This window comes from Pseudorca crassidens, chromosome 10 (genome assembly GCF_039906515.1).
Source record: "Pseudorca crassidens isolate mPseCra1 chromosome 10, mPseCra1.hap1, whole genome shotgun sequence".
Taxonomy (NCBI): domain Eukaryota; kingdom Metazoa; phylum Chordata; class Mammalia; order Artiodactyla; family Delphinidae; genus Pseudorca; species Pseudorca crassidens.
In genome coordinates this window covers 32,936,656-32,964,062 of record NC_090305.1, presented here as the reverse complement: position 1 = coordinate 32,964,062, position 27,407 = coordinate 32,936,656, and the positions used below count along the sequence as shown (strand labels likewise).

General features: G+C 44.1%; 2 protein-coding genes and 1 pseudogene across 3 annotated transcripts; 2 read left to right on the top strand and 1 right to left on the bottom strand.

Annotated features, from left to right (window-relative positions):
- Positions 1 to 5,589: 5,589 nt before the first annotated feature.
- Positions 5,590 to 10,691, top strand: RPL7L1 (ribosomal protein L7 like 1). Of its 2 annotated transcripts, none has more exons than XM_067752964.1 (7): positions 5,590 to 5,911; positions 6,521 to 6,629; positions 7,304 to 7,464; positions 8,579 to 8,716; positions 9,388 to 9,497; positions 9,631 to 9,845; positions 10,268 to 10,691. In XM_067752964.1, the coding sequence occupies exons 1-6, from the start codon at positions 5,871 to 5,873 to the stop codon at positions 9,837 to 9,839; spliced, it is 768 nt and encodes a 255-aa protein (XP_067609065.1). In that variant the 5' UTR covers positions 5,590 to 5,870; the 3' UTR covers positions 9,840 to 9,845; positions 10,268 to 10,691. The 2 variants fall into 2 exon arrangements, with proteins under 2 accessions (XP_067609065.1, XP_067609064.1); XM_067752963.1 differs by having other exon boundaries at positions 5,593 to 5,911; positions 7,301 to 7,464.
- Positions 10,185 to 27,130, bottom strand: C10H6orf226 (chromosome 10 C6orf226 homolog). Its single transcript, XM_067752965.1, has 4 exons — positions 26,418 to 27,130; positions 18,223 to 26,215; positions 14,193 to 15,794; positions 10,185 to 11,143 (listed from the first exon to the last, which is right to left on the bottom strand). Exon 1 carries the CDS (start codon positions 27,087 to 27,089, stop codon positions 26,757 to 26,759), a length of 333 nt encoding a protein of 110 aa, XP_067609066.1. The 5' UTR covers positions 27,090 to 27,130; the 3' UTR covers positions 10,185 to 11,143; positions 14,193 to 15,794; positions 18,223 to 26,215; positions 26,418 to 26,756.
- On the top strand, positions 18,391 to 23,345 carry LOC137232899 (mitotic checkpoint serine/threonine-protein kinase BUB1 beta pseudogene; annotated as a pseudogene).
- Positions 27,131 to 27,407: the final 277 nt, after the last annotated feature.

The following is a 27,407-nucleotide window of genomic DNA, read 5'->3' as shown; positions in this document are numbered from 1 at the left end:
ACGAACATCTCCGCCCTCCCTCCCTGCTCCCCTCACATGGGCCCTTAACTGAGGAAGGAAAAATGAGGTCATTTAAAAGTTAGATAAATGTGCCTCAATCTGCAGGAATTTTTCTTTAATCGTTACATTTCTTTTGTTTCTGCAGGAACGAGAAGGCTAAGGGATAGGTAAGAAATGAAAAAAATAAAAACCTATTTTACATAAAACTTATTCCAGAATTAACATGTTTCTCTTTGGATTCACACGTTTGACCAAATTGTAACCTTATCTGTAAAATCAGCCCCACTGAGCCCGTTTGAGTTCCTGCCCTCACAAGTGTGACTCTACGCAAATTGTTAGGGAAACTAACAGAGGGGTAACTTCCTGGGGTAAGGGTATAAGACTCCTTAAATTTTCCTTCGGGGCCTAGAATTTATACTTAGACTCCCTACTTTATTTTATTTTATTTTATTTTTATTTTTTATTTTTTTATTTTTTATTTTTTTAGACTCCCTACTTTATGGTTTAATTGCTCTCCACTACCACCAATAAGGTAGTAGCAGTCAGGATATCAAGATTCTTCAGTAATGGATACATAAAGTGGAAGTTGTCCTCATATAACTAACAGAAGTTAGAATAATTATGGCTAGAATAATTACATCAGTGGATGGATCCCTTAATGTCTTTTACAGTGGTGTCCTGCTGTCAAGCTTCTCTCCTTGCTAAGGACAGATGTGTGTCCAACATGACACACATTTGTCTCGCCCCTCTTCAGGCCATTTGCAGTGGGTGTGCCCCATGAACAAAGAGTTAGAAGGATCATCTGACCGCTCGATGGGGATCAGAGTCTGTGTGTTCCGCAGAGGCACGCCCAGAGGAAAGACCAGGCACCTTCTCCTAGGATGGTTAAAGCCCTCAGGCCTGTGTACAGGAGGCCATGTCCCAGGAGAGGGGCCCTAGCACTGCCTGGTGTGGAGAGAGTAGCCAGGGTTTTACTGGGGGGAAAGGAATGGGAAAAGAAAGAAACTCCAGTGTCTGGGGGCGCTGAAACAGCATTGCTCAGGCAGGACTCGAGCTCTGCTGTCCTCAGGAGGGCTGAGCCCTGGATCTGGGCTCTGGCTCTGCTTCAGCCTTTGTGCTCTGAGGCGGAGGATTCCTGGGTGTCTGGCATTAAGCACTGAACTATTGAGCAGTTTACAGGCGCTGTGCTAGACACTAGGAGTCTACAGATCATTCAGGTATGATTTCTACTCTCAGCTCAGTCTAGAGAGGAAACAAGCACATAACTAACTACATTTCAAGAGAGAAGAAACTGGGGCTAAAATTCTTCCAGATTGCCAGTTGGTAGAGAGCTGTGACCTCTATTCCTGTGCCCCGCTTAGTTCCATGGTTCTTAGTGAAACTTCCTGAGGTATGTTTGAGAAAAAAAGTATGACACTTTTCACAGGAATGAAGATAGAGGAATTTTATAGTGTTAACTACGTGGAGAAAACTGGTTCAGCGGACACACAAATTGTAGAAGCACATTTGCAGTATAAAGTGGATTCTGTATTGTAAACAGCCTGTATGTACACCGCTGCAGGTAAAAGGCCTGTATGAGTCCCTCATCTATATTCCTTTTAGGCATGTGCTGGAGCCTGGCCTTTGAAAACACTTTCAAAGGTGAGATCCTTAGGGAAAAATCGTGTCTGTGAAGGTCAAGGAAAGCAGTACAATGGGGGGTGGGAGGCGGGCGGGTGCAGAAGGTGCCTTTGGCAGCAGAATCTGGAAACAGGTCCCAGGACTTCACCTAACCCATCATCAGACACCTTTGTGCAAGTTACTCTCAGCCTCAGCTTCCTTGCAGATAAACTAGGAAGACTTGTCCCGACCCTCTACTTCTTAGGGTGTAAAATGAAGTCTTACTGAAGAAGTGTGGAAGGTAGGAAAAGCTAATGTTCCATTATCCCCGAAATAATTGAGAAGAGGTTTGGGTTTTTTCCATTTTGCATTTATTCTTACCTACTGCACACTGTCTCCTTCCTACCCTAGCTCTCCTGTGTCTACCCTCGACCCTCAGAAGGCTGCTGCCCTCCAGCTGTTCTCTCCTTTTCCTTCTCACTTTTGCTCCCTTTGCTCGTTTTGCATCAGGATCAAAAGCTGTTGTCCATGTTGTCTTCCCTGACTCCAGGCTCATCTGGCTGCTCTTCCCACTTGCCTCCTGGTAACCCACATCACTCTCTGAGGAAGCAACAAGGAAAACTTGAAGCAAAACGAAGTCAACTGCAAGAAGGGTCATAATCCAAGAAAGACGTTTGGGGCAGATGGGAAATCGCAAATTGAGCCCCCTTTTCGGTGTGTGGGGTGTGGTGGTTTTGCCTTACCGAGAAGGCATGGATTCCAAATAATCCCCAAATGCAGACAATACTGAAATAACTTATTGTGGGATATGTTAGGAAAGGGATCCTGGAGTCAATTCAAAGAACCACAAAATGTTGGTCCTGAAAGGAGTCTTTAAAAAAAAAGTATAGTCAAGTGGTTTCTAAAACAGGCAAATCACAAGAACCTAATTACCCAGAGAACGCTTTCTTAAACTAATACGTAAGTGATAAACAAAGGCAAAGCACAACTGTAAGTCTTCCTCCCATTCCAGGACCCACTCCCATTTCCCAAAAATAACCCCCATCAACTCTTTCTTGTACATCCTTCCAAAACTGTTATATACAAGTACATCTATAGCCAAGAAACAAAAACAACAAAACAACTGGGAACCACTCTCTTAACACCCTATTCTCTTCTGTATCTTGCGTTTTCAAATGTAACCAAATATCTGCAGTTTTATAGTCAGGATTCTTTGGTTTTAAGCATCAGAGACCAGTCTGCTTGGTTAACCAGCATAAAGGAGTTTTATAGGAAGGATAAAAATTAAAGGGAAGATTGAAGAACTTAAAGGCTTGAGAGGGACTTCCCTGGTGGTCCAGTGGGTAAGAGTCCAAGCTCCCAATGCAGGGTACCCGGGTTTGATCCCTGGTTGGGGAACTAGATCCTGCATGCATGCTGCAACTAAAGATCCCACATGCCACAACAAAGATCCTGCGTGCCACATCTAAGACCCAGCACAGCCTAAATAAATAAATATTAAAAAAAAAAAAAAAAGGGCTTGAGAAAGATAGGAATAAGAAAACTGCAAGAGGTCTTAGTAGGTGGAAATCCTTAAAAGTCTCCTCCTTTGGGCTTCCCTGGTGGCGCAGTAGTTGAGGGTCCGCCTGCCGATGCAGGGGACACGGGTTCGTGCCCCAGTCCGGGAAGATCCCACGTGCCACGGAGCTGCTGGGCCCGTGAGACATGGCCGCTGAGTCTGCGCGTCCGGAGCCTGTGCTCTGCAACGGGAGAGGCCACAACAGTGAGAGGCCCGCATACCACAAAAAAAAAAACAAAACCGAAGTCTCCTCCTCTTCTTCCAACATCACTCTGCTGAAGATTCAAAACCTGGAAGAGAGGGTCTTATGGAGAAGTGGGAGGAGTTGAAAAGATTTTCCAAAGACCCCTTCAGTTTATGTACTGGGAGGGCAAGTGTGTTTGGATTAGATACCCCACCCTCCAAAGACTATTCAATGAGGGAGCGATCAGTCCAAAAGAGAAATGGATGGATGTCGGTGGGCAAAAAAATAAAAAATACTCCCCATCGAGATTTCGGGACACAAAGACCTACCTCACTCCGTATAATTGCATGGTCTTCCATACATTTTTTAACTATTCCCTAATGATGGACAACTGAAATGGTCAAGAAAAAAGAGAACAGAGGCCTATGAGGACAGGCTAAAAAGAATAAGATTCTTGAGGCTGTAAATGGCCCTGCCCCATCCTCATTCAGGAATGTCAGTTAAAAATCTCATGTCTTGCCCAGGGCCCAGGGCATATGCTCAATGATCAGTAAGCATGTTTTCAGTTAGTGAACATGTTTGGGTTCAGGAGGACTCTGTCTCTTTTTTCTTTGGATCAGTCTGGTGGAACGATGGCTTCCACACTGAGAATAAGTGCTCTTCTAGCACCATCTGCTGGCACTGGAAAGCCTTTCCTGAATCCCCGCCTCCGAGTCTTTCAGCCAGGAGTATTGTATTGTTAATACCTCTGAAATACCTTCAGTAGCACAGAACCTACCTTTTATCTGTAGACAGGGAAGTTACAAAATGTTTACTTTTTTTGTTTCTTGTTTACTATTTAATGGACACTTTACAGTTTGCCAACCTTTCTGTTTTTGCCTTTCCACAAAGTAAGACACATGGTGAGGTGCTGAAAGAGCGAGTAAAAATGAGGCTCACGCCATAGCCTGTGACTCTGAAGACTATGTAGACCTTTGACGTTTATTCATCAGCTACTGCGCTCTGCGCAAGGTACTGTCTTTCTGGTTGAACTAATTACATAGCACATACCAATACGATGCCTTGCGCTTAAGATGGTTAACAAGCCCCTGCAGGTGCCCATTGTTGTCAGAGGTGCTGTAGAAGATTCAGAGAAGTATGTGACAACTTCTCAGCCTCCAGAGAAGCCAGTCTAATCAGGAAAAACAAGCCAAACAATACAGGATAAAGTCTGTGGATATGCCTGTAAGCACTGTCAAAATATGACATTGCCTTAGACCTTAAGAGAAATATACATACTGTGCTAGACATTTGGCAATGCCTGGAAACAGTTTTGTTGTCACCACTGGGGTGGGGATGCTACTGGCATGCAGTGGGTAGAAGCTTGGGATGCTGCTAAACATCCTACAATGCACAGGACAGCCTCCGTTACAAAGAATTGTCTCGCCCCAAATGCCAATAGTGCCGAGACTGAAAAACCTGTGCTAGACTCTTAGGATCAGTGATGAGCAAGGCAGGCATGATCTCTGCTCTCCTAGTATCATGGCGAAGAAATGTTAAAAATATAACAACTTGCTGAAGGAATTCAGAAGGATAGAGCCTACTCAAGAACTCTGCTGGTCACAGACGTGAAGTATCCCCATCACTTTGAAGCATGTTTAAAGTGCAGAATAGCGACCCCCGCCCCCTCCTGAATAAAAAATGTGCGTTTTAACAAGATCCTCAGGTTACTCCTATGCACATTAATGCTTGAGACGCGCCTGCTCTAGAGGTTTCAGAAAAACACAGGAGGGGACTTTTCATTGTTTTATGAAGACCGGGAAAGAAGGAAGCATATGGCAGGTGGTTAAGAACTATATGAGGGAAGGTCCTGACTTGGTAAGTTGGAATTTCTAGTTTTCGGTTCAATAATAATTAACAAAGTGTTAACTGCTTACTGCCAGACTTTGTGCTAAACGCTTTATATGGAGTAGCTCATATAACTCGCCTAAGGCTATAGCAAGATCCATCATTATGTCAATTTAATGGGTAAAGGAAACTAAGGGACAGAGGGATTAAAGAACTTGCTCAGGGACCCACTGACGGAGCCAGGCCGACAGAATCAGAGTTGCCTTTTTTCACCGTCCTAGGTAGTCCATACACAGCTCCACCCACACGTGAGAGGCAAAACCATAGCCCCAGCTCTCCCCACCCAGAAAAGGAAACGTGCAGCCCAGCGAGCGGAAATTGGAGGAGCAGCTCCCACCCCCCACCGGAAGTCGGTGCATTGTGGGAAGCGTTTCGTTGTTTGTTTACACTGTGGCCTCCAGCATTATGAGAGTACAGCTGGAATAAAAAAGGCTGTGTTTTGAAGATAACACGACTCTAAAAAGCTTCGAAGCGGTGCGAAGGAAGCTTTGTGCAACTTTTGGCGGGAATCGGGATTAGCAAAACCTCAGCTGTTCACTGCCGCTAAAACGGCCCGGACCGCCCCTCCATGGGCTAGAGTAGACGTCTCTATGGTCGAGTAAACAGAGAAGTTTCTCTCTTCCCCACGCGGTGGGGCTGCGCATGAGCAATAGCCGCAGAGTTGGAAAGATGGCGGAGGAAGAGTAAGTTTTGGGGGTTGTGAGCCGCTGGCTTGGCGTCTCGAGCATCCGGTGCCATCCACAGTGTTTATTTCTCGGTGGCGGAAAATAAGGATAATTGTGGACTGAAGGGAGAGAATAGGAAAGGTTCCAGATTACAGAGGGAGGAGTAAGGAGCCGTAGGGGTTGGGTGGGTGGGCGGGCGGAGGGGGCTGCGGTCGAGTTCGGGTTACCTCAAGGGGAGAGGATTGACTTTTAGGCAGCGGGGCTGGAGAGTGGGTTACTCCAGCCTGGCTTAAGTGTTACCCCTACAGATGGGTCTGCACCCGTCCCAGCCCCACGGGGCCGAATCTCATCGCTGATGGTGTCTGTAAAGCTGTGGCACTAAAAGCTCTGTTGACGTATATGAGGACCAGTGGTTAAGGGGCTCATGACTTTTGAAAAGGTTTTGGAGACGAGGGAATGTGAGAGGTCCATTTTGAAGACTGGAGCCAGAAACCACAGATTTAAGAGGCGCCTCAGTCCTTAGTAATTTGAAGACAGTAATGTTTCCCGAAGCCCAGGATATGTTTCGGAAATCCACTGAAGATTTGTTTACTTAATACTATCGTATGTCTCCATTTTCTGTGTCAGGCCAAGAAAAAAGATCCCTTTGGTTCCAGAAAATCTCCTGAAAAAGAGGAAGGCTTATCAGGCCCTGAAAGCCACCCAGGCAAAGCAGGCGCTTTTGCAAAGGAAGGAGGTAATGGTGGAGAACCAGGTGGAGGGAATTAGAATTTGTATTTGATGAGTTTTATCCAGCATGTGTTGAACTAGATTTGGTACTGACAGTCTCTTCTCCCATCGGTTGGATTATGCAAGGTATAGGGTTCTTGTCTTTGCTTAGCAAATATGTATCACTTTCAGCGAACAAAATACTGGCATAAAGTTGTTAAGGAAAAAGTGAATGGAGAGTTCCAGGTTCATACCAAGTGACTTGAGAGACCAAACATGCTTGTGTACCTGAAAGAAAACTTTTTTAATATACCAAACGATTTTTGCTATTTGCTAAATGTTTTTGGAGAAATACGTATTTTGGAGGCAGGTAACAAAAGAAGTGTGAGCTTTATGATGCCTAACATAGTGTTAGGTTCCATAAACACTTGCTGGTAAACATTGGCTGACAGCACGTAAATTAATTGGGTTTTTGTTTATTTAGCAGGGACTTTTCCCAATAAGTTCCCAAGTTTTCTCAACATCACCTTCACTCGGGTATTTTGGTTTTCCCACTATATAGGAATAGAGAATGTTTGTCTGCGCCCCTTTCCAGAACATAGGGGGAAATAAGCTTTATCAGTAGTGACTAATGAATTACTGTTGTGGAAGTAAAGATGACCAGAGGCATAAAACGGTGATGGTTTGCCTTCTCTGTAGCAGAGGAAAGGAAAAGAGATCAAGTTTAAGCGACTAGAATGGTTCCTACATGATTCCTGGCGGCAACTACGTGACAAGGTGCGACTCAGACGACTAGAAGTGAAACCTCATGGCTTGGAAGTGCCAGATAAACATTCCTTGGCCTTTGTTTTACGCATCGAAAGGTAGGGAACTTGCTGGATTTCATGAGGCTAGGGCAAACTATTGGTTCAGCTTTAGGCCCTTTTTAGAGACATGAGATAGTAGGCCTTAAGCCATTAATGCAAGTTATGCTAGGAATTCAGGGTTGAGCAAAACATAGATTTTGTCTTCAAGATTAGGGAGACTGAGCTTAAGCAAACAGACATGAGAATACACTGACTGCTTTGAGGGTAAAGTGCTGGATGTGGGGACAAGGGGCCCTCGGTGTGGTGTGTCATGGTTTGGGACACTGGGAAGCAGGAACTTGAAGGTGAGACCTACAAACATGAAAGGGTTGGGAGAAGGCTTTCCAGGCACAGATGGAAAAAGTCCTGAAGTGGGGGATCAAGGCATCTTCTAGGAACTGAACCAGGGTCGAGTGGATGGAGCATGTTCAGTGCTGGGGAGAGTACAGAAAGCTTTTTCCACGTTTAGTGATACCTTACTTATTCCTATCAGCACATACAGCTCTGCCTCTGTTTCCCTACCCAGTCACCCGTGGGTTTTAAATATGTATGAGTCTCCTACCACTGCCATAATCTCTTTCCTGGACTATCACATCAGCTTTCTAGCTGGGTTTCCCGGACTCTGGTGTCATGCACTATTTTGTTTTATATGCTCCCTCAGTGATGGCCAAACAAATCTGATCATGTCTCCTTTATTTAAAATCTTCCATAGTTTGGTTTTTTCTGGGTTTTTTTTTTTTTGGCCCTGCTGTGTGGTTTGTAGGATCTTAGTTCCCTGACCAGGACTGAACCCAGACCCTCGGCAGTGAGAGCTTGGAGTCCTAACCACTGGACCACCAGGGAAGTCCTTAAAATCTTCCATAGCTTTTAATGCTCACAGAAGCAAGCCTGGCTTCCTTAGCTTGATGTGTTCAACCCCACACACACACAAATTCAGGGATCATTTCTGTTCCCTTAGCACCTCGGGTATTGCTCCACATAGCATGGAAATGACCTGTTTACATAGCTGCTTCCCATTCAGTTGCACTTTGTAAGTCACAGTCTGTGTCCTACCCTCTGGGTGCCCAGTAGTGGCAGACATTTCATGGGTGCTTGCTGGACAGAGCCTGACTTGCTCTGGTGTTCATTTCAGGATTAATGGGGTGAGTTTACTGGTGCAGAGGACCATCGCAAGACTTCGCCTGAGTAAGATTTTCAGTGGTGTCTTTATGCAAGTAACTCCTCGGACCATAAAAACGCTTCGTATAGTGGAACCTTATGTGACCTGGGGGTGAGTATGGATTTTTGTGTGAATTCACATGTTTGAGAAGGTTGAGAACATTGGGAGGCACAGGGTGCTGTCCTCCAGTGCTCATGTTGCCGTGTCCAGGGGACGTTTTGCTGCGACCACAGTCACCAGGAATCAGCTGCCAGCCTTGAGAGTCTCAGAACACGGGGCGGGTAGAGCGGGGGTTCCCAGAGCGGCTGATAATGGTCTGAACAGGGCTGTGGCAGGGCTTGGTCAGCTGTAGGCTAAGGCTGAATAAGACGAGTAGAGGACAGATTAATTCTTGGAATCTTGAAGCAGAGCTAGGTAGTATTCCTTCAAACAGTAAAACCCAAAAAAGCCTTGGATTTCATTTCAAACTCTTGAATAGGGTCACTTAAGGCCAAAGTCCTAGACGATAAGCCAGGACGTATTTTTGCCTGGAAACTAAATCTTTATTTGGTGAGCGTTTGTATGCATAAATTTTAATTTCTAATTACATAGGGCTGCTTGGGTTTTTCACCTCCTTCAGGTGAATTTCCAGGCATCCCAGCTGCAGCATGTTGCAGGACACGTTGGGGAGGGGGGTTGGTAGAATCCTTAGCCAGGCTGCTGGACTGTGTGGCCAGTTAATACAGAGTGCCTGGTGGCCGTGGGGAGGTGGCTGAGGTTGTATTTTACTCTGCCACACATAGATTTCCAAATTTGAAGTCAGTTCGGGAACTCATCTTGAAACGTGGACAAGCCAAGGTCAAGAATAAAATCATCCCTTTGACAGACAACACGGTGATTGAGGAGCACCTGGGTAAGTGAACACCTTAGGAGTTGGAGCAGAAAGAGTCCCAAGAACCTGCCAGAGTGCCGAGCTCTGGCATATAAGAGCCTCACTGTGTGTGCTGGGAATATGAATAAAGGAATCTGAACTTTATGTTTCTTAGGGAAGTTTGGTGTCATTTGCTTGGAAGACCTCATTCACGAAATTGCCTTTCCGGGGAAGAATTTTCAGGTGATCTCAGGATTCTTGCGCCCTTTCCAACTCTCAGTAGCCCGTCACGCTACCAAGAATAGAGTGGGCTTCCTCAAGGAAGTGGGCTCACCTGGCTATCGAGGTGAACGCATCAATCAGCTCATCCGGCAGCTGAACTAAACCCAGGTAAGGCAGGGCTGAAAACTGCCCTTGGGCTGACTTTGGATGGGCTATGCCTTGCCTCTTAAAAGATCTTTTTGCATTTACGAATGTATGAGAATAACTCGGGGTAGGGGGGCTGGTATTCCCAAGTCTAATGGATGGAGATACTTGGAACAGTGAATGCCTGGCTAGGGCATGGGGTTTTGTGTACCCCAAGAGTTACAGGATAGAAAACACTGACTAACCAGAAAACCTTCTGTGTTGCTGTGGTCATTTAGCTGGAGGTGGAGAGAGAATAATATTGAAAACTAATTTCAAAAAGGACCTGAAGATCTAAATCATCACTTGCTGAAGGAATGTTAATTCTTTGAAATTGCTCTTTATTGTGATTACTCTTAGGTGCCAAGTTGCATTTGAATTAATGAAATTGTGTTTTTCTTCCTCAGCACATCTGAAAGCACAGTGCATTGGAAGCATGTGTTTTTGTTTTATGGAATTGTTACCCAGTATCTTCAAGCAAGATTATTTTCTGCTGTATCTTCAGAAACTGGAGGGGAAGGGTCAGGGAAAAGATGGTGATGTTCAGGGCAGGCACTTTTCATCCCACTTCAGTTCCAAGAAAAAGTTCCTGTGTGTTTTCTGCGAAGACCGCCGTCCACCTCAAACCAGCAAAGGACTTGTGCCATGGAGGAGGGAGTCCAGTTTTATCACACCTATCCTGGGATTTAATGTTGGTGAACGAACAAATACCCACATATGAATACAAGACAGCAGTGGACCAGGCCCAGGGGCATATTGAACCTGGGGTATCCAAGGGCCTTGTTTTAGAAAGAACTTGAAATACAATTAGAAAGAAGCGCACAAAAACAATGCCCTGTTGTCTGCTGTGAGTCTGTGTTCTAACTTCCGTGACGGCTTAGTGAGCTCTCCGACTGTCTGGCTCTGGGTGTATCTGGTAGCTTCCTTATTATCATCTTTGCAGCTGGCTTAGTGCTTTGCTCTAGCTCAGGATTTTAACCGACTCTTGGATCTATGCGAAGGGAAGGACCCTTTCCCCAGGAAAACAAACATGCATACACTCCAGTTTTTTTCTTGGAAGTGTAGGGTGTTGGTAGATCTTTCTCAGGGACCCAGGCATCTTATGTGAAGAAGTCCTGCCCTACCAGGATTGGTCACTTGGGCTCTGACCTTGCTAGTGTCCTCTGGTTCTGTGCCCTGTGGAAGACCAAGGCTTACCAAGGTGGCTTTTTTCCCTTCAAGCCAGTGGGTGTTTCCTATTAACATGGTAGATTGCTGAGCCCCTGTGCCTTTAATCAGTTGATCTAAAAAAGAAACAGAAAATTTTATTCGAGCCAAATTTGAGGATTATAACCCACGAGGAGCATCTCACAAAGCCCTGAGAACTGTTCTGCCCATTAGAAGTCAAGACACAGTTGTATAAGCTTTTTGAGACAGAGGAGGGTTGTACATCAAATGACATATAATTGACAATTTACATAATCCAGACTTGAGCACCATGTGACCCCTTATCAAGAAGGAATTTTACCCTTAAGAAATTGTTGTCTTAGGAGAACGTTTCTCTTTATGGTTGAGTGGAAATTTCTGCTGATGGGGAAGGTTTGGTCAATGCATAATGCAGACAACACAGCACACAGTGGTGGGAGAGAGGAGGCCAAAGGGCACAGATTTGTTGTTTAAATTTTTCTTGTCTTGCCATAAAATGTGTATCTTACAGTTTGCCCCTGTTGATCATTAATCTTTTGACAGAAAGCATTAGGTGACCAAATGTTTGGTCCCTCAAAGCTAGGGGGCTGCTTGCCCGCCTCAGTGTCTATCATGTCCCTTGATGCCGGCTCCTAGTAGCCCGGTTCTCTCTTTTAGAGGGTTATACTGGCAGAATATTTGTCAAGGATTGACAGCCAATTCCAAGTTGTCCAAAAAGGTACTTAAGCCAGTTTTCCTTGCATGTACATTGTGTATGTCCATAATTTTATAGAAAACTATAGATGTGACCTATAGTTCCAAGTCATTCAAACATCATTATCTTAGTAGGAGCAAATGACACAGTGTGAAAGGCAAGAAACTATCACCTTGTAAGTTCCACAAACTCATTTAAATTGGTAGGAGGAGGAACAATGTTATTAGCAAAAGTTCCAGCCAAAATTCTGGACCAAACCATTTTCGTAGTATCAATACTTCCTCTAAACTGGGAGAGAGGGTTGTTCAGAGCAAAAGTTTGACTCCTCATGGGTCATGAGGTGAATTAAATATCACGGCCAAATGGTAGTACCATTGGAAAACTGATAGAAACCAGTGTGCCTGCACTAAAGGCAGACTGACAGCTTGGCAGGAACTATTTCCAAGGCTGCCTGTAAGTAAGTGACCAAGGGAAACCAATTGTGAATCTCCCTACTGGGGACAGCCAAGGTCATAAACTTGTTCCATAAATCCACTGGTTCCCGTTAGGAGCTACCTGATACTCAACATCTAATATAAAGGATTATTTATGGCCAGAACAGGCAGCATTAATTAGCTGGTCAAAGGGGGTCTCACTGGGCTTCCTGGTGATGCAATGGTTAATAATCTACCTGCCAGGGCTTCTCTGGTGGTGCAGTGGTTAAGAATCCGCCTGCCAAAACTGGGGACTCGGGCTCGAGCCCCGGTCCAGGAAGATCCCACATGCCATGGAGCAACTAAGCCCATGCATCACAACTACTGAGCCTGTGCTCTAGAGCCCGTGCTCTGCAACAAGAGAAGCCATCGCAATGAGAAGCCGGCGCACCGCTCTAGCTGTGGCACTCGCCACAGCTAGAGAACGCCCGCGTGTAGCAACGAAGACCCAACGCAGCCAAAAATAAATAAGTAAATGTATTAAAAAGAACAAAAGCGAGTTTCAGTTCATTCAGGAGAGGCCTGATATGGTCCCTTCCAACACGGCTGCAAGGAGTCTTTTTTTTTTTTTTTTTTTGCGGTACGCGGGCCTCTCACCGTTGTGGCCTCTCCCGTTGCGGAGCACAGGCTCCCAACAAGCAGGCTCAGCGGCCACGGTTCACGGGCCCAGCCGCTCCGCGGCATGTGGGATCTTCCCAGACCGGGGCACGAACCCGTGTCCCCTGCATTGGCAGGCGGACTCTCAACCACTGCGTCACCAGGGAAGCCCAAGGAGTCCTTTACCTGATGTCTTTTCCAATATGAATAATGTCCTGGTTGCAGGTCACGGTGGATCTGATCTTCATCCAAAGTTAGAGTACTGTGATAGCCTTCAGAAACAGTGTCCTTTTAATTAAACTTTGCAAGGAGCTATCTGAGAAGTGAGTCTTAGCCAGTAAATGCCTGAATTAACAAAACTAGAATATTCACTGAAACATAATCTTTTTCTTTCTAAAGTTAACCTCATTTCTACCAAATATCTGGTTAACTGACCATATAGCTAGCTATAAATGACAAAAGACTTTAAGAGTCAAGGTTAAAGAACTTGATTACAATGCAATTGAAAAGAAACTTGGTTACTGCTGTGACATACACTAAAATTATGACTGATATCACTTACCAGGACATACCAGAATTTTGGGAGTTCCACTTAATTTCTAGAATGTATATATTAATAATGTTTACACATATGACATAAACTAAAGTTTTATCACCATCTATTTAACTGCTCCCCATTTAACATACCAAATATTCCTCTCTCTGAGATGGAGAGAAAACAAATATTTTGAGGTGCTCCAGGGACCCTTTGGAAAACCTCAAAGTTAGAGGTCAAATGACCTTCATTTAGTATTTGATCTTAGGAAAGTTTGTCAAAAATATCAAAAAGTTATGGGCTTCCCTGGTGGCGCAGTGGTTGAGAGTCCGCCTGCCGATGCTGGGGACACGGGTTCGTGCCCCGGTCTGGGAGGATCCCACGTGCCGCGGAGCCGCTGGGCCCGTGAGCCATGGCCGCTGAGCCTGCGCGTCCGGAGCCTGTGCTCTGCAACGGGAGAGGCCACAACAGTGACAGGCCCGCGTACCGAAAAAAAAAAAGTTTTAAAACATTTGGTCCAATAGAATCACAGGTCACTGTGAAACAATACCAATTCACTTAACCAGCGTGACGATAAAAGTTCTCAATAGCAGGGAATTTCCTGGTGGTTCAGTGATCAAGACTCAGTGCGCACACTGCCAGGGCCCCAGGTTCGATCCCTGGTCGGGGAACTAAAATCCCATGAGCCAAAAGCATGGCCAAAAAAATAAAAAACTTAAAATATCTCAATGGCAAATACAGATCACTTAAACACAAAGAAACTCACAATGTATTACCAAAAGCAGTTCAATATTTTAAGAAAACTTTGTCCTCTTAGAGGACCAAATTCAGGTTTTATACTACTTTACCTTTAAAACATTTCCTTGGGCTTCCCCGGTGGCGCAGTGGTTGAGAGTCCGCCTGCCGATGCAGGGGACACAGGTTCGTGCCCCGGTCCGGGAAGATCCCACGTGCCGCGGAGCGGCTGGGCCCGTGAGCCATGGCCGCTGAGCCATGGCCGCCGAGCCTGTGCTCCGCAACGGGAGAGGCCACAACAGTGAGAGGCCCGCGTACCGCAAAAAAAAAAAAATTTCCTTAATTAAGTTCAATCTTATCTCAGCCAATTTTGACCATGCACAAAACTCTCAGTGTTCCTTTTCCACAAACTTTCCACAACTTTCTGTATCTATTCAGAAACAGCAGCTCTAGGACAAAACCTTTTTTTTTTTTTAAAACCTTTTTTCCTTTAACAAAATGCATTTTCAATCCTCATACCTTCTTTGCTGAAAACACACATCCTACTTCCTTGCATACTGAAATGTTTCCCTTATAATTCTTAACCTTAAAACCTTAATTTTTCTCTGGAATTCCCTGGTGGTCCAGTGGTTAGGACTCCAAGCTTCCACTGCAGGGGGCACGAGTTCAATCCTGGTCAGGGAACTAGATCCTGCATGCCGCACATGGCGCAGCCAAAATAAATAAATAAAAATGGTGTTTGTCATATCAGCATTTCCTGATTGACAAACTTATGCTTATGGTTTAGTTTTCCTCTTCTAAGAACGTAGACCTCCCCAGCAATTAATGTTCCAGAATTTTATCCTGCTTGAAATGACCCAGATAGTGAATGAATTCTCATAATTTACCTTGGTTTAGTTTCAAGTTACCAAAATCTGCAGATACTAACCTTTTTTTTCTGGCTGCACCATGTGGCTTGCTGGATCTTAGTTCCCTGAGCAGGGATTGAACCTGGGCCTCTGGCAGTGAGAGCACAGAGTCCTAACCACTGGACCACCAGGGAATTCCCTGGTTCGACTTCTTTTAGGTGGCTCAGTTTCTCCCAATGACAGCCTAAAACCATCTTGGGTGCTCGGAACACTAGGTGATCAGCCTCTGTCACGCCGCCTGGATGAGCAGTACTTACTTAATGACTGTAATGGGGTTTCCCTATGGGACCGCTACACATCATGAAAATTGATCCTCAGACACTTCCCAGAGATCCTCAGTCATCTGAGGATGGCTTGTGGCTGGAAGGAGCAAAATGTCCCTTTATTCTTTGGCGCTGAATAATTCAGTCTCTGATTTCACTAGCAAAAGTTTTGTTCAGACCATATATCAACTCTTTTTTTTTTTAAGCCAAATTTAACAAAACCCCAGCCACATGTTTCCCTGGGCCTCTTGCCCAGACGCCCTAGGTGCCTAGGAAATGCACCAGTGCCCCTTAAGACTCTAAGTCTTAAGTGAAAACCAGCTCAAATAAAACTTTTAGGATCAACACCCAACAATGAGATCCAAATATCAGGAGAACCCACCAAAAACACCTGGGGAGTGCTGAGAAGCAGGTGGGGCTCAATGGGCCCACGCTGGCACCAAGCACTTGTTCTGCATAGACTCCCGGTAGCCTCTGGCAGGAGTCTCTGATATCCTGCTGACTACACCAAGCATATGTCGATGAAAAATTTTAATCAGTCGATCTAAAAAAGAAATGGAAAATTTTATTCGAGCCAAATTTGAGGATTATAACCCAGGAAGAGCATCTCACAAAGCCCTGAGAATTGTTCCGCCCATTAGAAGTCAAGATACAGTTATATATGCTTTTTGAGACAGAGGAGGGCTGTACAACAAATGACATATTATTGACAATTTACATAATCCACATCTGAGCACCATGTGACCCCTTATCAAGAAGGAATGTTACCTTTAAGGAACTGTCTTAGGAGAATGTTGCTCTTTATGGTTGAGTAGAAATTTCCGCCGATGGTAAAGGTTTGGTCAATGCATAATACAAGATACACAATGCACAGTGGTGGGAGAGAGGAGGCCAAAAGGCAGAGAAGATTGTTTAAATTTTTCTTCTCTTTCCATAAAATATGAATTTTATTTCACAGTTAACTGGCTCAAGAGTGAACCTGCCAGGATGAGATGTTATAGATGTTACTCTTATACTGTAAAGCACTGTGAAGTCAGATTACTTTAAAATGATGTATCAAAAAGTCACGGGAGGGCTTCCCTGGTGGTGCAGTGGTTGAGAGTCCGCCTGCCGATGCAGGGGACACTGGTTTGTGCCCCGGTCCGGGAAGATCCCACATGCCGCGGAGCGGCTGGGCCCGTGAGCCATGGCCGCTGAGCCTGCGCGTCCGGAGCCTGTGCTCCGCAACGGGAGAGGCCACAGCAGTGAGAGGCTCGCGAACTGCAAAAAAAAAAAAAAAGTCACGGGAAAAGAGCAGTTGAGTGTGGAAGCCCCAGGGTTTATATCCCAGATCTGTTGTATACTAAATATGGAAATGTTTCCACTCTTGCCTATAAAATGAGGCTAATATAGCCTAGCCTGTCTGCCTCCCATGGTTAAGAGTATTAAGCAAAACAACAGTTTTTAACTTAGAAATCTATGTAAAGGAAGTTTTAAAAATTATGCTCTTCTGTACTGTGTACCATGTTATATACCATTCCCTGAACAAGTTATGGGACTATCCTTTTTTCTGGGGAAAATTAGTCTTATTAGTGTGTGCTAATGTGGGATCACGACAGTCAGCATAAATACCTGATATGTTCTAGGTGTAGGGAGAACAAAAGACCTAGTTTCAGGAAACAATAGTAGGTGCAGTGAGTCATGCGGCTGATTTAAAGAGACTGACTTTACAAGGTAGTTAAAGCTTTTCCTTGGCTCTAGAGCCTCTAGCCCCTTGCCTGACCCAGCTGGTTCTTAGAGCCTGAGGTTCTAGGGGTTGTTGTTGACTGGCTCTTTTTTATGCTTTGAGATTTCATTCGTTGTCATTCTGGGGCCAAGTTTTTTCATCAAGCCTTGTTTTTCACTGCCTATCTGGAGAATGGCTGTCTGAAATAAAAATGCCACTTGGATCCCAAATTCACTTCCACAACCACCAGAATAAGCTGAATTGGGAGATAAACACTAATTTCTACACTCCTAAGAAATCGTTCCCAGTTGGTCAGAACCGTTTAGTGTGTCCTAAGTAGCAGTTTAAAAATAAAAACACATCTATGCACTGCAAGTAGTAAAGTATGAGATTTGTTTCAATTACATATAAGGACTGAAACAGGATTACATTTTTTTTTCTTTTTTTTAATTGAGGCTCACTGTCTAGAGATACAAATACAAAACAACCACAGCGGGGCTTCCCTGATGGCGCAGTGGCTAAGAATCCACCTGCCAACGCAGAGGAAACAGGTTCGAGCCCTTGCCTGGGAAGATCCCACATACCGCGGAGCAACTAAGCCCGTGTGCCACGACTACTGAGCCTGTGCTCTAGAGCCCGCGAGCCACACCTACTGAAGCCCTCGTGCCTAGAGCCCGTGCTCTACAACAAGAAGCCACTGCAATGAGAAGCCCGCGCACGGCAACAAAGAGTAGCCCCCGCTCACCACAACTAGAGAAAGCCCACGCGCAGCAATGAAGACCCAATGCAGCCAAAAATAATAAATAAATAAATTAAAAAACCACCACCACCACCACAGTGATGCTCCAAGGAGCTTAAGTCCAGCTGACAGGTGGTGGTGAATGCACAAGAGAAACAGCAGTGGCCAGTATCCAGGGTCCTAGTCTAAGCAGGACACAGTCACACCCTCCAGATCTCAGAGTTACATCGACTGAAAGATGCACAACCTAAAAGCTGAGAATTATGTTTTATTTGGTGGACTTTCTGAGCACTCAAGCCTGGGAGGCAGCTTCTCAAGACAGTTCTGAGAGGCCACTCCAAAGAAGTAAGGGAGCAGCCTTTACAGGATATACAGGAGTTCTGCAGCAAAAACCAGGTAGTCAGAACATCAAAAGATGACTGTTAACTAAAGAAAACCAAACATCTCAAGTTAACGAATTTAACACTTTTCTATGTATGAGAAGATGCAAGAGTCTGAGCTTATTGAAATCATTTCTTTGCTATGTACCTTAGCTGTCCAGGGCCAGTATCCTGCTCTTTCCCTCCCTGAGTCCCCTCAGGGTGCGCCCTTCGGGTGGCTGCAGTGGCTGAGGGCTTGGCAGTGGCAGCCCGCTTGTCTCTCCTCGAGTTCCCTCAGGGCTCACCGTCAGGGGCGCTTGTAGTGGCTGATGGCGTGATGGCTGCAGCATCCTTTGTTGATACGGCAGGCAACATTTTTCACCCACAGTGCTTCCCCTTAGTAATAAAATTTGACCAACATTTGGGAGACATTTCATGACCAATTTTGTCCCATGGTGCTAGGAAGGCTCATTCCTAGATCAGGCAAAGATTCTGTTGATAGCCTACTCGATGTGTTAACTCTTTTTGGATTAGGCCCTGTCGATAATGTAAAATCCTCTGGATCACCTGTCTTACTAGTCTATTATGATCCAGGAAATGTTTTCCCTTGTTGCTTCTTCTCATATCTAGAATCACACTGTTACAATTATTGATCTATTTCCTCAAGATGTTTAGCCATCATTAACTTTGTTGGAGACCTGGTTACACACTGGGTAATGCAAGAGACAATCTTATAAACTAGATGGGATACGTAATAAAGCTAGTAACATTAATAAGGTCATAGTACAGCAGAGAGAAACACAAAGCATAAACAATCTGGAAACAAAGAGAACAAATTAAAACAATGATTAGTATAACTAGCTGTAATTTGGTTGTAATAAACCATCAAGTCCACAGGAGACCCAGCTGGAGAAGCCAAATTCTGTAAGGACTAGGTAGAGTGAAGAAGATAAATGATTCATCTTTGTTTATAAAGGTATACTTTATCAACTTTTTGTAGGTCATAGCATAAGAGGAAAGGTTTTTCTAGAAAACAAAGATTAAAAGCCAGGATATTACAGAAAAAGTCATAAAATTATAAATCACGTTTATCAGTTCATTCAGTCCCATGTAATTAATTTCTGATGATCTGGATGAAGTGTTCAGGTTTTCCATTAGTTTTGCAATTTGTTACCTAGTTCAGTGGTATGATCCAAAAGTTATCAGAAACTTATATTTGTCAGAAATCCTTTTTATGAATTTTCTTGAAGATTTCCATTTTATAAAAGCTTCAGAGTAAAACAATGATTGTCTATAAATGACAAGACTTAAATGGCATGGTTAAAGATCTGATTACAAGGCAACTGGCAAGAAACTTGGATATTTCTATGACATGTAACATTTTAAGATAATAACTAGAATTATGACTGATAACACTATACCAGAGCATATCAGAATTTTAGGAATTTCACATAAATTTTGGAATATCTATAACATTTATCCATGCCATATAACTAAGGCTCATCTCCAATCATTTGACAATGTTTCTCAAGTAATTTAACATACCAAATAGGCCTAATTAGTTTAATAATCCTCTCTGAGATGTCTTAGGGTCCCTTTGAAGCATCCCAGAGGTAACCAGAGGTCAAAAGAACTTTTGTTAGAATTTGATATTTGGGATATTTGTCAGAAATATTAACACTTGGTCAAATAGGATCACAGGTCACTGTGAAACAACACTCACTTAACCAAAGTGACAAAAAATTTCAAAAAAAAAAAAAAAAAGATCACTTAAAGGTAAAAAAGCTCACAAAATCTGTTACCAAAAGCAGTATTTCAAGAAAACTTTATTCTCTTAAAAGAGAGAACCAAATCCAGTCTTGCACCAGTCTTTTTTTTTTTTCTTTCTTTTTTTTTTTTTTGCAGTGCGCAGGCCTCTCACTGTTGTGACCTCTCCTGTTGCGGAGCACAGGCTCCGGACGCGCAGGCTCAGCGGCCATGGCTCACGGGGGGTCCAGCCGCTCCACGGCATGTGGGATCCTCCCGGACCGGGGCAGGAACCCGTGTCCCCTGCATCGGCAGGCGGACTCTCAACCGCTGCGCCACCAGGGAAGCCCCAGTCTACTTTTAATAACAAAATCCATTTACGAAATTAAATTTAATCTAATATGAGCCTGACCATGTATAAAACTCCTTTTTCAGGGCTCCCTTTTTACAAATCTTCTACAAGTTTCTGTATTCATATTAATTTGTCCCTTATTTTTTTTAATACAGAAATAACCAGCTCTAGGACAAAATCATTCTTTCCCCTTAACAAAACGTACTTCCATTCCTCATACCTTCTTTTGCTGAAAACACACATCCTACTTTCCTTGCATACTGAAATATTTCCCTTATTATCTTTAGTAGTTCTAATTACATACTACAATTTTAACTGTTAAAAACCTTAATCTCTGGGCTTCCCTGGTGGCACAGTGGTTGAGAGTCCGCCTGCCGATGCAGGGGACACGGGTTCGTGCCCCAGTCCAGGAAGATCCCACATGCCACAGAGTGGCTGGGCCTGTAAGCCATGGCCGCTGAGCCTGAGCGTCCGGAGCCTGTGCTCCGCAACCGGAGAGGCCACAACAGTGAGAGGCCCGCGTACCGCAAAAAAAAGAAACATAAAAAAACTTAATCTCTAGCACAAACCAACAAGCAGCAAGTAATTATAAGCTGTTTGTCATACCAGCATTCCCTGATTGGAGTATCCCATAACCTCTAGAAACATATAAAATAATTTCTTTCCTCAATGTGGTACAAGGTATGTTTGTAATAAACCCAGACATCTTTAGTTTTTCCTTTCCTAAGACGAATAAAGTGATTAACTTTAGACCTGTTTAGCAATTAATGTTTCAGCATTTTATCTCATTTGAAACGACCTGGACATTCAATAAATTCCCATCATTTAACTTAACTTAGCAAAACTCAAGTTACCAAAAATCTAGAGAAACTATTTTAGACAGACATACCCAAGATATAATTATTTCTAAAAGAGTTCACCTGAAAACTCCTATCTCATTTACCTTCATTTTATAACTTATGAAAATATTATCCTACCACATTAATTTGTTGCTGTTGTTGCTGTTGACAAAGTCTGTAACAGAAATAACATGAATGCTGGGCTTCCCTGGTGGCACAGTGGTTAAGAATCCACCTGCCAATGCAGAGGACACGGGTTCAAGTCCTGGTCCGGGAAGATCCCACATGCCGTGGAGCAACTAAGCCCGTGCGCCACAACTACTGAGCCTGCACTCTAGAGCCCACGAGCCACAACTAAGCCTGTGCTCTAGAGCCCACGAGCCACAACTACCAAACACCGTGCGCCTAGAGCCCGTGCTCCACAACAAGAGAAGCCACCACAATGAGAAGCCCGCACACCACCAAGAAGAGTAGCCCCCACTCACCGCAACTAGAGAAGGCCCGCACACAGCAACGAAGACCCAACACAGCCAAAAAAAAAAAAAAAAAAAAGACATGAATGTATTAACCTTTAGTAAACCTAGGTACAATACAGTAAGACATGTCTATATTAAATTAAGTCAGTGAGCTTAAGCTAGCTTTAATACCAGATGTTATACTATATATAAAACAGTTAACCAACAAGGACCTACGTATGGCACAGAGAACTATACTCAATACTTTCTTTTCCTTTACAGGAAAAAAATCTGAAAAAGAAAAAAAGTATATATATAAAACTGAACCACTTTGCTATACACCTGACACTAATACATTGTAAATCAACTATACATCAATAAAAACATACTTTTAAAAATGAAATGTTAATTTAATATTGAATATTTCTTAGATCACATAAACCTGAAATTCATTCTGACCACTGTCTTCTATGTTTAGAAATATTTAGTTTGCAACACCTTACTTTTAAGTTAATTATATAGAGCTTTTTAAATTTCAATTTTGATATTTCTAGAACTACATACTTCTCATAATAATATCTCATAATAATGTACACACAGACACATAAACAGACAAAACTAGAGATCTCATAGCTTCACTTTAAAACTTAGTTATTGGGAGGAACTGCGCAGAAGGGGAGAGGCAGCATGTGGAAAGGAGGGCCTCTGGAGTGTGGAGTTCAGCAGTTTGGGGCCCAATTATTGAAGACAGCTGTGAAGCCACACACTTCTCTGGGTTCTCCGGATCTTCTGCCTCAGTTGCAAGCACCTCCTCCATCAAATGTCTTCAAATTCCTGAGAAACTGGAGCTCACTAGCGAGACTACAGACAGCCCTACTCAGTCACCCTGGTGTTCACAGTACCACAGACAACTGCTAAAATCCCAACCAGAGCTGAGTACCTCTGCAGAGTTTTTCGTAGAAGATAGACCAATGCCTAATTTGGAAATAGAGAAGGAAATTGAATTAGACAATGAGGATTACTGCATTAAACAAGAATACCCGTTATGCGAAGACCATAAATTATTCTGGGTGACGCCACGAAACTCTGCAGAGTTAACCATAATAAAGGTATCTTCTCAACCTGTCCCATGGGACTTTTATATCAACTTCAAGTTAAAGGAACGTTTAAATAAGGAGTGTGACAATTTGTGTCGCTGGTATCAATACCAAGATGGCTGTATCGTTTGGCACCAATATATAAACTGCTTCACCCTTCAGGATCTTCTTCAATACAGTGACTTTATGACCCATGAAATGACAGTGTTGATTATTTATAACCTCTTGACAATGGTGGAGAAACTACACAAAGCAGAAATAGTCCATGGTGACTTGAGTCCAAGGAGTCTGATTCTTAGAAACAGAATCCACGATCCCTATGATTGTAATAAGAACAATCAAGCTCTGAAGATAGTGGACTTTTCCTACAGTGTTGACCTTAGGGCACAGCTAGACGTTTTGAACCTCAGCGGCTTTCAGACTGTACAGACCCTGGAAGGACAAAAGATCCCGGCTAACTGTTCTTCTCCCTGTTTGGTGTAGCAGATTTAGCACATTTACTATTGTTCAAGGAACACCTGCAGGTCTTCTGGGATGGGTCCCTCTGGAAACTTAGCCAAAATATTTCTGAGCTAAAAGGTGGTGAACTGTGGAATAAATTCTTTGTGCGGATTCTGAATGCCAGGGATGAGTCCACAGTGTCTGTTCTGCGGGAACTTGCGGCAGAAATGAATAGGGTGTTTGACACCACATTCCAAAGTCACCTGAACAAAGCTTTATGGAAGGTAGGGAAGTTAATCAGTCCTGGGGCTTTCCTCTTCCAGCAAGATATGCAGTCAAGTTTCTCACAGATTCCTGCCTAAAACCAATGGCTGTACTGTGGAACACTGGACCTGTATATGCTATGATTTAATATAGGTACACTACTAACACTTTTCTACTTTTTGATAGAAGTATATTTCTAGGTAACTGGCATTTTCTACTCAGCAAGGTACCTCCTCTTGGCCTTGTCTAACAAAGAACTGTTTTATTCTAAATGGATTCCGTATTAATGGGTACCTTGTTGTCATTTTTTAAACATCTTTATTGGAGTATATTTGCTTTACAATGGTGTGTTAGTTTCTGCTGTATAACGAAGTGAATCAGCTATACATACACATACATCCCCATATCTCCTCCCTCTTGCATCTCCCTCCCACTCTCCCTATCCCACCCCTCTAGGTGAACACAACCTTGTTGTCATTTAACGCATTTTTCTCAACTTTTCCCTGTGCTTTTCCCGTTTGTAATTTGTGACCTGTACCCTTAAGACCACTATGTATTTTGTAAAGAATAAAATAGTATTTGTTAAAAAAAAAATTTAGTTATTGGGAGTTCCCTGTTGGTCCAGTGGTTTAAGACTCCAAGCTTCCACTGCAAGGGACGCGGGTTTGATCCCTGGTTGCGGAATTAAGCTCCCACATGCTGTGTGCGACAGCCAAAAAAAAAAAAACCTTAGTTATGAATCAGTTATTACAATATAAACTTACTAGTTTATAAATAACACTTGGAATGAATTAAATTTGCTTGCTCAGATTACTAAGCCTTTACTATTTATGGAAAAGACTTAAGATTTCTATTTGTCCTTGATAAACCTTTAAGGAGGCTATGAATTAGATTTTGGCTGAGGGAGACTTCCACCTGTTTGAGTTTAAAAAGGCCACTTTTTCCTTTTTTTCTTCCTTAGTTTCAGGTTCTTTCTGATTGAGTTAATTAGGCTCAGTCTCAGGTTTCTGTGGGCTGTATTTACATTTCTGTTGTCAAGATTTGCAAGACAGGGACTCCCCTGGTGGTCCAGTGGGCTCCAAGGAATTCAGGCGTTTTTGTCAATCTTTTAAGCTGATTAATTGGCCTGTTGCCCCAAGTAATTGTTGGTCAAGTATCTCAGTGTAATTCTTTCCAGCCCTTTAAATATATATTTTTAAACTGGGGTAAGTAGAGCAGACTTGTTTGGGGCCCTTTAATGTTGGGAACCAATAGTGCGTCCCTTTGGCCCATCCAACCTTAGGTAGTTTTGTATCAAACCTTTAATTTAATTCCATTAACATCTGTTTTATTTATTCCATTTTTAAGTAACCACCTGAAAATTTCCAACTTGTTGGGAAAAAGTCCCTAGACTTTCCCTTCACCTTTTTCTTGTTTTCCTGTTAATCAACCTAATTTAAATTAATTATTCTGTTTTTATTGTTATCCGTAAGACCCATTGAGGGGAAGGAGAGACCACAATAAGGCTTCCCAAACCACTTTTTTGGGGGTGGGGGGTTGTTTTAAACTAAGGGAGTTCTTAGGTTAACCATTACATATATTTTTCCCACCTTTTTTTTTTTCCTCATAGGTACTAATAAAACAGCTAGTTATAATGAGAGCTCCCTAAAACTTTACCAATTCAGAGTTTTCCCAATTTAAAGGCTCCATCATCTGGCCATTAATAAGATGTATCTTAATAGTGACTCAAACCAATAAGATGCAAGAGGCATTCCCCACAAGAGTGTGTGAAGGCTGCTGCCTAAACAAGATCCAGAAAGTTTATTCCCAAAAATAGTCTAAGAAAGTAAAGGCCTTTGTTGTACAGGCTGACGCAATGAAGGTTAAGATGGCAAAAAATCCCCGAGAGTTGGTACAGCTAGACAAAAGACTGCTCAGAATCCCAGTCTATTTGATTGGCTGCCAAATGTACACCATATGTGCACCTTTTGGATGGCAGAGACCAAGTTCTCAAAAGCCACACACGCAAAAGGCTGGAAGAAGATCAAGTAGAACATTTACATCTCAAAGACACAGGAAGAGAAATGAAACTTCCCCCGGAAGGGCTTTTATTTGTTTTTGTTTTTTTAAGGTCAGAATTTTGAAAAGATGTTTTTATCAAGCCGGCTTTTTCTAACTTAACTGCGTATTCAATAAATGAGCCCAATCTGAGTCATTTTCAGGGTGAGATTTCCTCTGACTCCCAATTAAGTAGGTACTTGCAAGTATGAGCTCAGTACATTCATGACTCTGGCTGGAGTGTTAATCGGAGGTTGGTTTTCTGATGCCCTTCGTTTTTGTTTGAGAGAATCTATTTCCCGTTTTAAAGCTGAATTCGTCGGGGATAAAATTTACTATTGCACTTTTATCCTGACAAAGTCTTATTAAGGTAGCCAATTTGATGAAAACATCGGGTCACCCTCTTATCTAAACATTCAGCCCAGACTGCTCAGTACTTTTTTTTTTTATTTGTCCGCGCGGTGTGGCATCTTAGTTCCCTGACCAGGGATGGAACCCGTGCCCCCCGCAGCGGAAACGCAGAGGCTTAACCACCAGACCACCAGGGAAGTCCCCAAATATCTTTTCAACTGAGCAAATCCAAGTGTCTTTCAACCAGGTTCCCCCCAGTATCCTTCAGCTGGGGGGCATTTTCTTCCAGTGTCTTTCACAACTGGGCTCCCCTAGTATCTTTCAACTAGGGAGGTCACTCCCCAATGTCTTTCAACTGGGGAGCCAGGCATCTGCTAGACACTGCCAAATAAAACTCAGGATAATCAACCAATAATCAGGAGATCCAAGAACCAGGAGAGACTCACCCAAGTTCGTATGAACTCTCCAAGGAGGCGGATGGGCACAAGAGCCTCTGCCAGTACCAAGGGTCCGGTTCCTCGTAGAGTTCAGGCGAAGAGAAGTCTGCTCTGGTTCCCTCCATGGTCACCAAAACTGTAGACTGAAAAAGAAAAAAAAAAAGCAAAACCTCAAAGTTGAGAATTATTTTATTTGGCAGACTTTCTGAGGACGCAAGCCCAGGAGGCAGCCTCTCAGATAGCTCTGAGAGACTGCTCTGAAGGATAGATAGGAGTTCTGCGACAAAATCAGGTAGTCAGAACATCAAAAGATTACTGTTAATTAAAGAAAACCCGACATCTCACGTTAGTGAATTGAGCTTTTTTCTGTGAACAGGTAGATGCAAGAGTCTGGGCTCACTGACACCTTGCCTTTGATATGCGCCTTAGCTATCCAAGGCCAGTATCCTGTTCTTTCCCATCTTGAGCCCCCTCAGGGTGCGCCGTTGGTAGTGTCTGCAGTGGCTGAGGGCTTGGCAGCCGGCGGCCCATCTGTCTCCATCCTCGGTTCCCTAGGGCTCGCCGACGGGGCCGCAGCACTGGCTGACGGCTAGATGGCTGCAGCGTCCTTTGCGGATAGGGCAGCAACATTTTTCATTCACAGCTGCAAAGGACCTCGAGCCTCAGGAACCCACTATGTGCCATCTAGGAAGGCGCTGTCGCAGTCTCCCCGGAGCCAGGCTCTTCCAGGAGGGTCCTCTGCCCATAGGGAGGGTCGTCGGGCCTGTGGCCCCGGGTCTGGAAGGGCGGCGCGAGGGCGTCGGCGGAGCCCGAGGCCTCCCAGGGCTTGGGCCTCCGCGGGAGCCGGGACGCCGTGGGTTCGCCGAGGGTCGCCACGACGTGGCGTCTCTCCAGGCCGGGGAGTCCCCGGCCCTGCTGGACCAGCTGCAGGAGCTGCGCCAGGGTCACCGAAGCTGAGGCTGAGTCCCCGGGTTCAGGAGCCGCGCCACTCCCGCTCTGACTGCCGGACGGCTCCATGGCTGACGTGGAGCCTGAGCGCTTCCGGGAGGGATGGGTGCAACCACCGTCGGAGGAAGTGAAGGGGGGCGTAGACCGTACCAAGCGGCCCAGAGAGCGGGGAGCACTGGAAAACACGCTCTGCGCGGAAACGCTTCACCTACACATACACCACTTAACCCGCCCCAGAGCCTCCAACATGGAATGCTTTAGAACACGGGAAGGTTTGCACAGAATGGAACGTGCCTGCCGACACGCCGATGCAGGCAAAAAGACCTGAGTTTGCACACTCGCCCGGGCACCGCGCACACACCTGCGTTCATGCATGCGCTGAGACTA

Bases quoted from the DNA above. Each gene is read 5' to 3' on its own strand.
- RPL7L1 (XM_067752963.1), top strand. From the start codon at position 5,871: ATGAGCAATAGCCGCAGAGTTGGAAAGATGGCGGAGGAAGA. The intron at 6,630-7,300 runs GTAATGGTGGAG...CCTTCTCTGTAG, and splicing joins CGCTTTTGCAAAGGAAGGAG to CAGAGGAAAGGAAAAGAGAT. The intron at 7,465-8,578 runs GTAGGGAACTTG...TGTTCATTTCAG, and splicing joins TTTGTTTTACGCATCGAAAG to GATTAATGGGGTGAGTTTAC.
- C10H6orf226 (XM_067752965.1), bottom strand. From the start codon at position 27,089: ATGGAGCCGTCCGGCAGTCAGAGCGGGAGTGGCGCGGCTCCTGAACCC.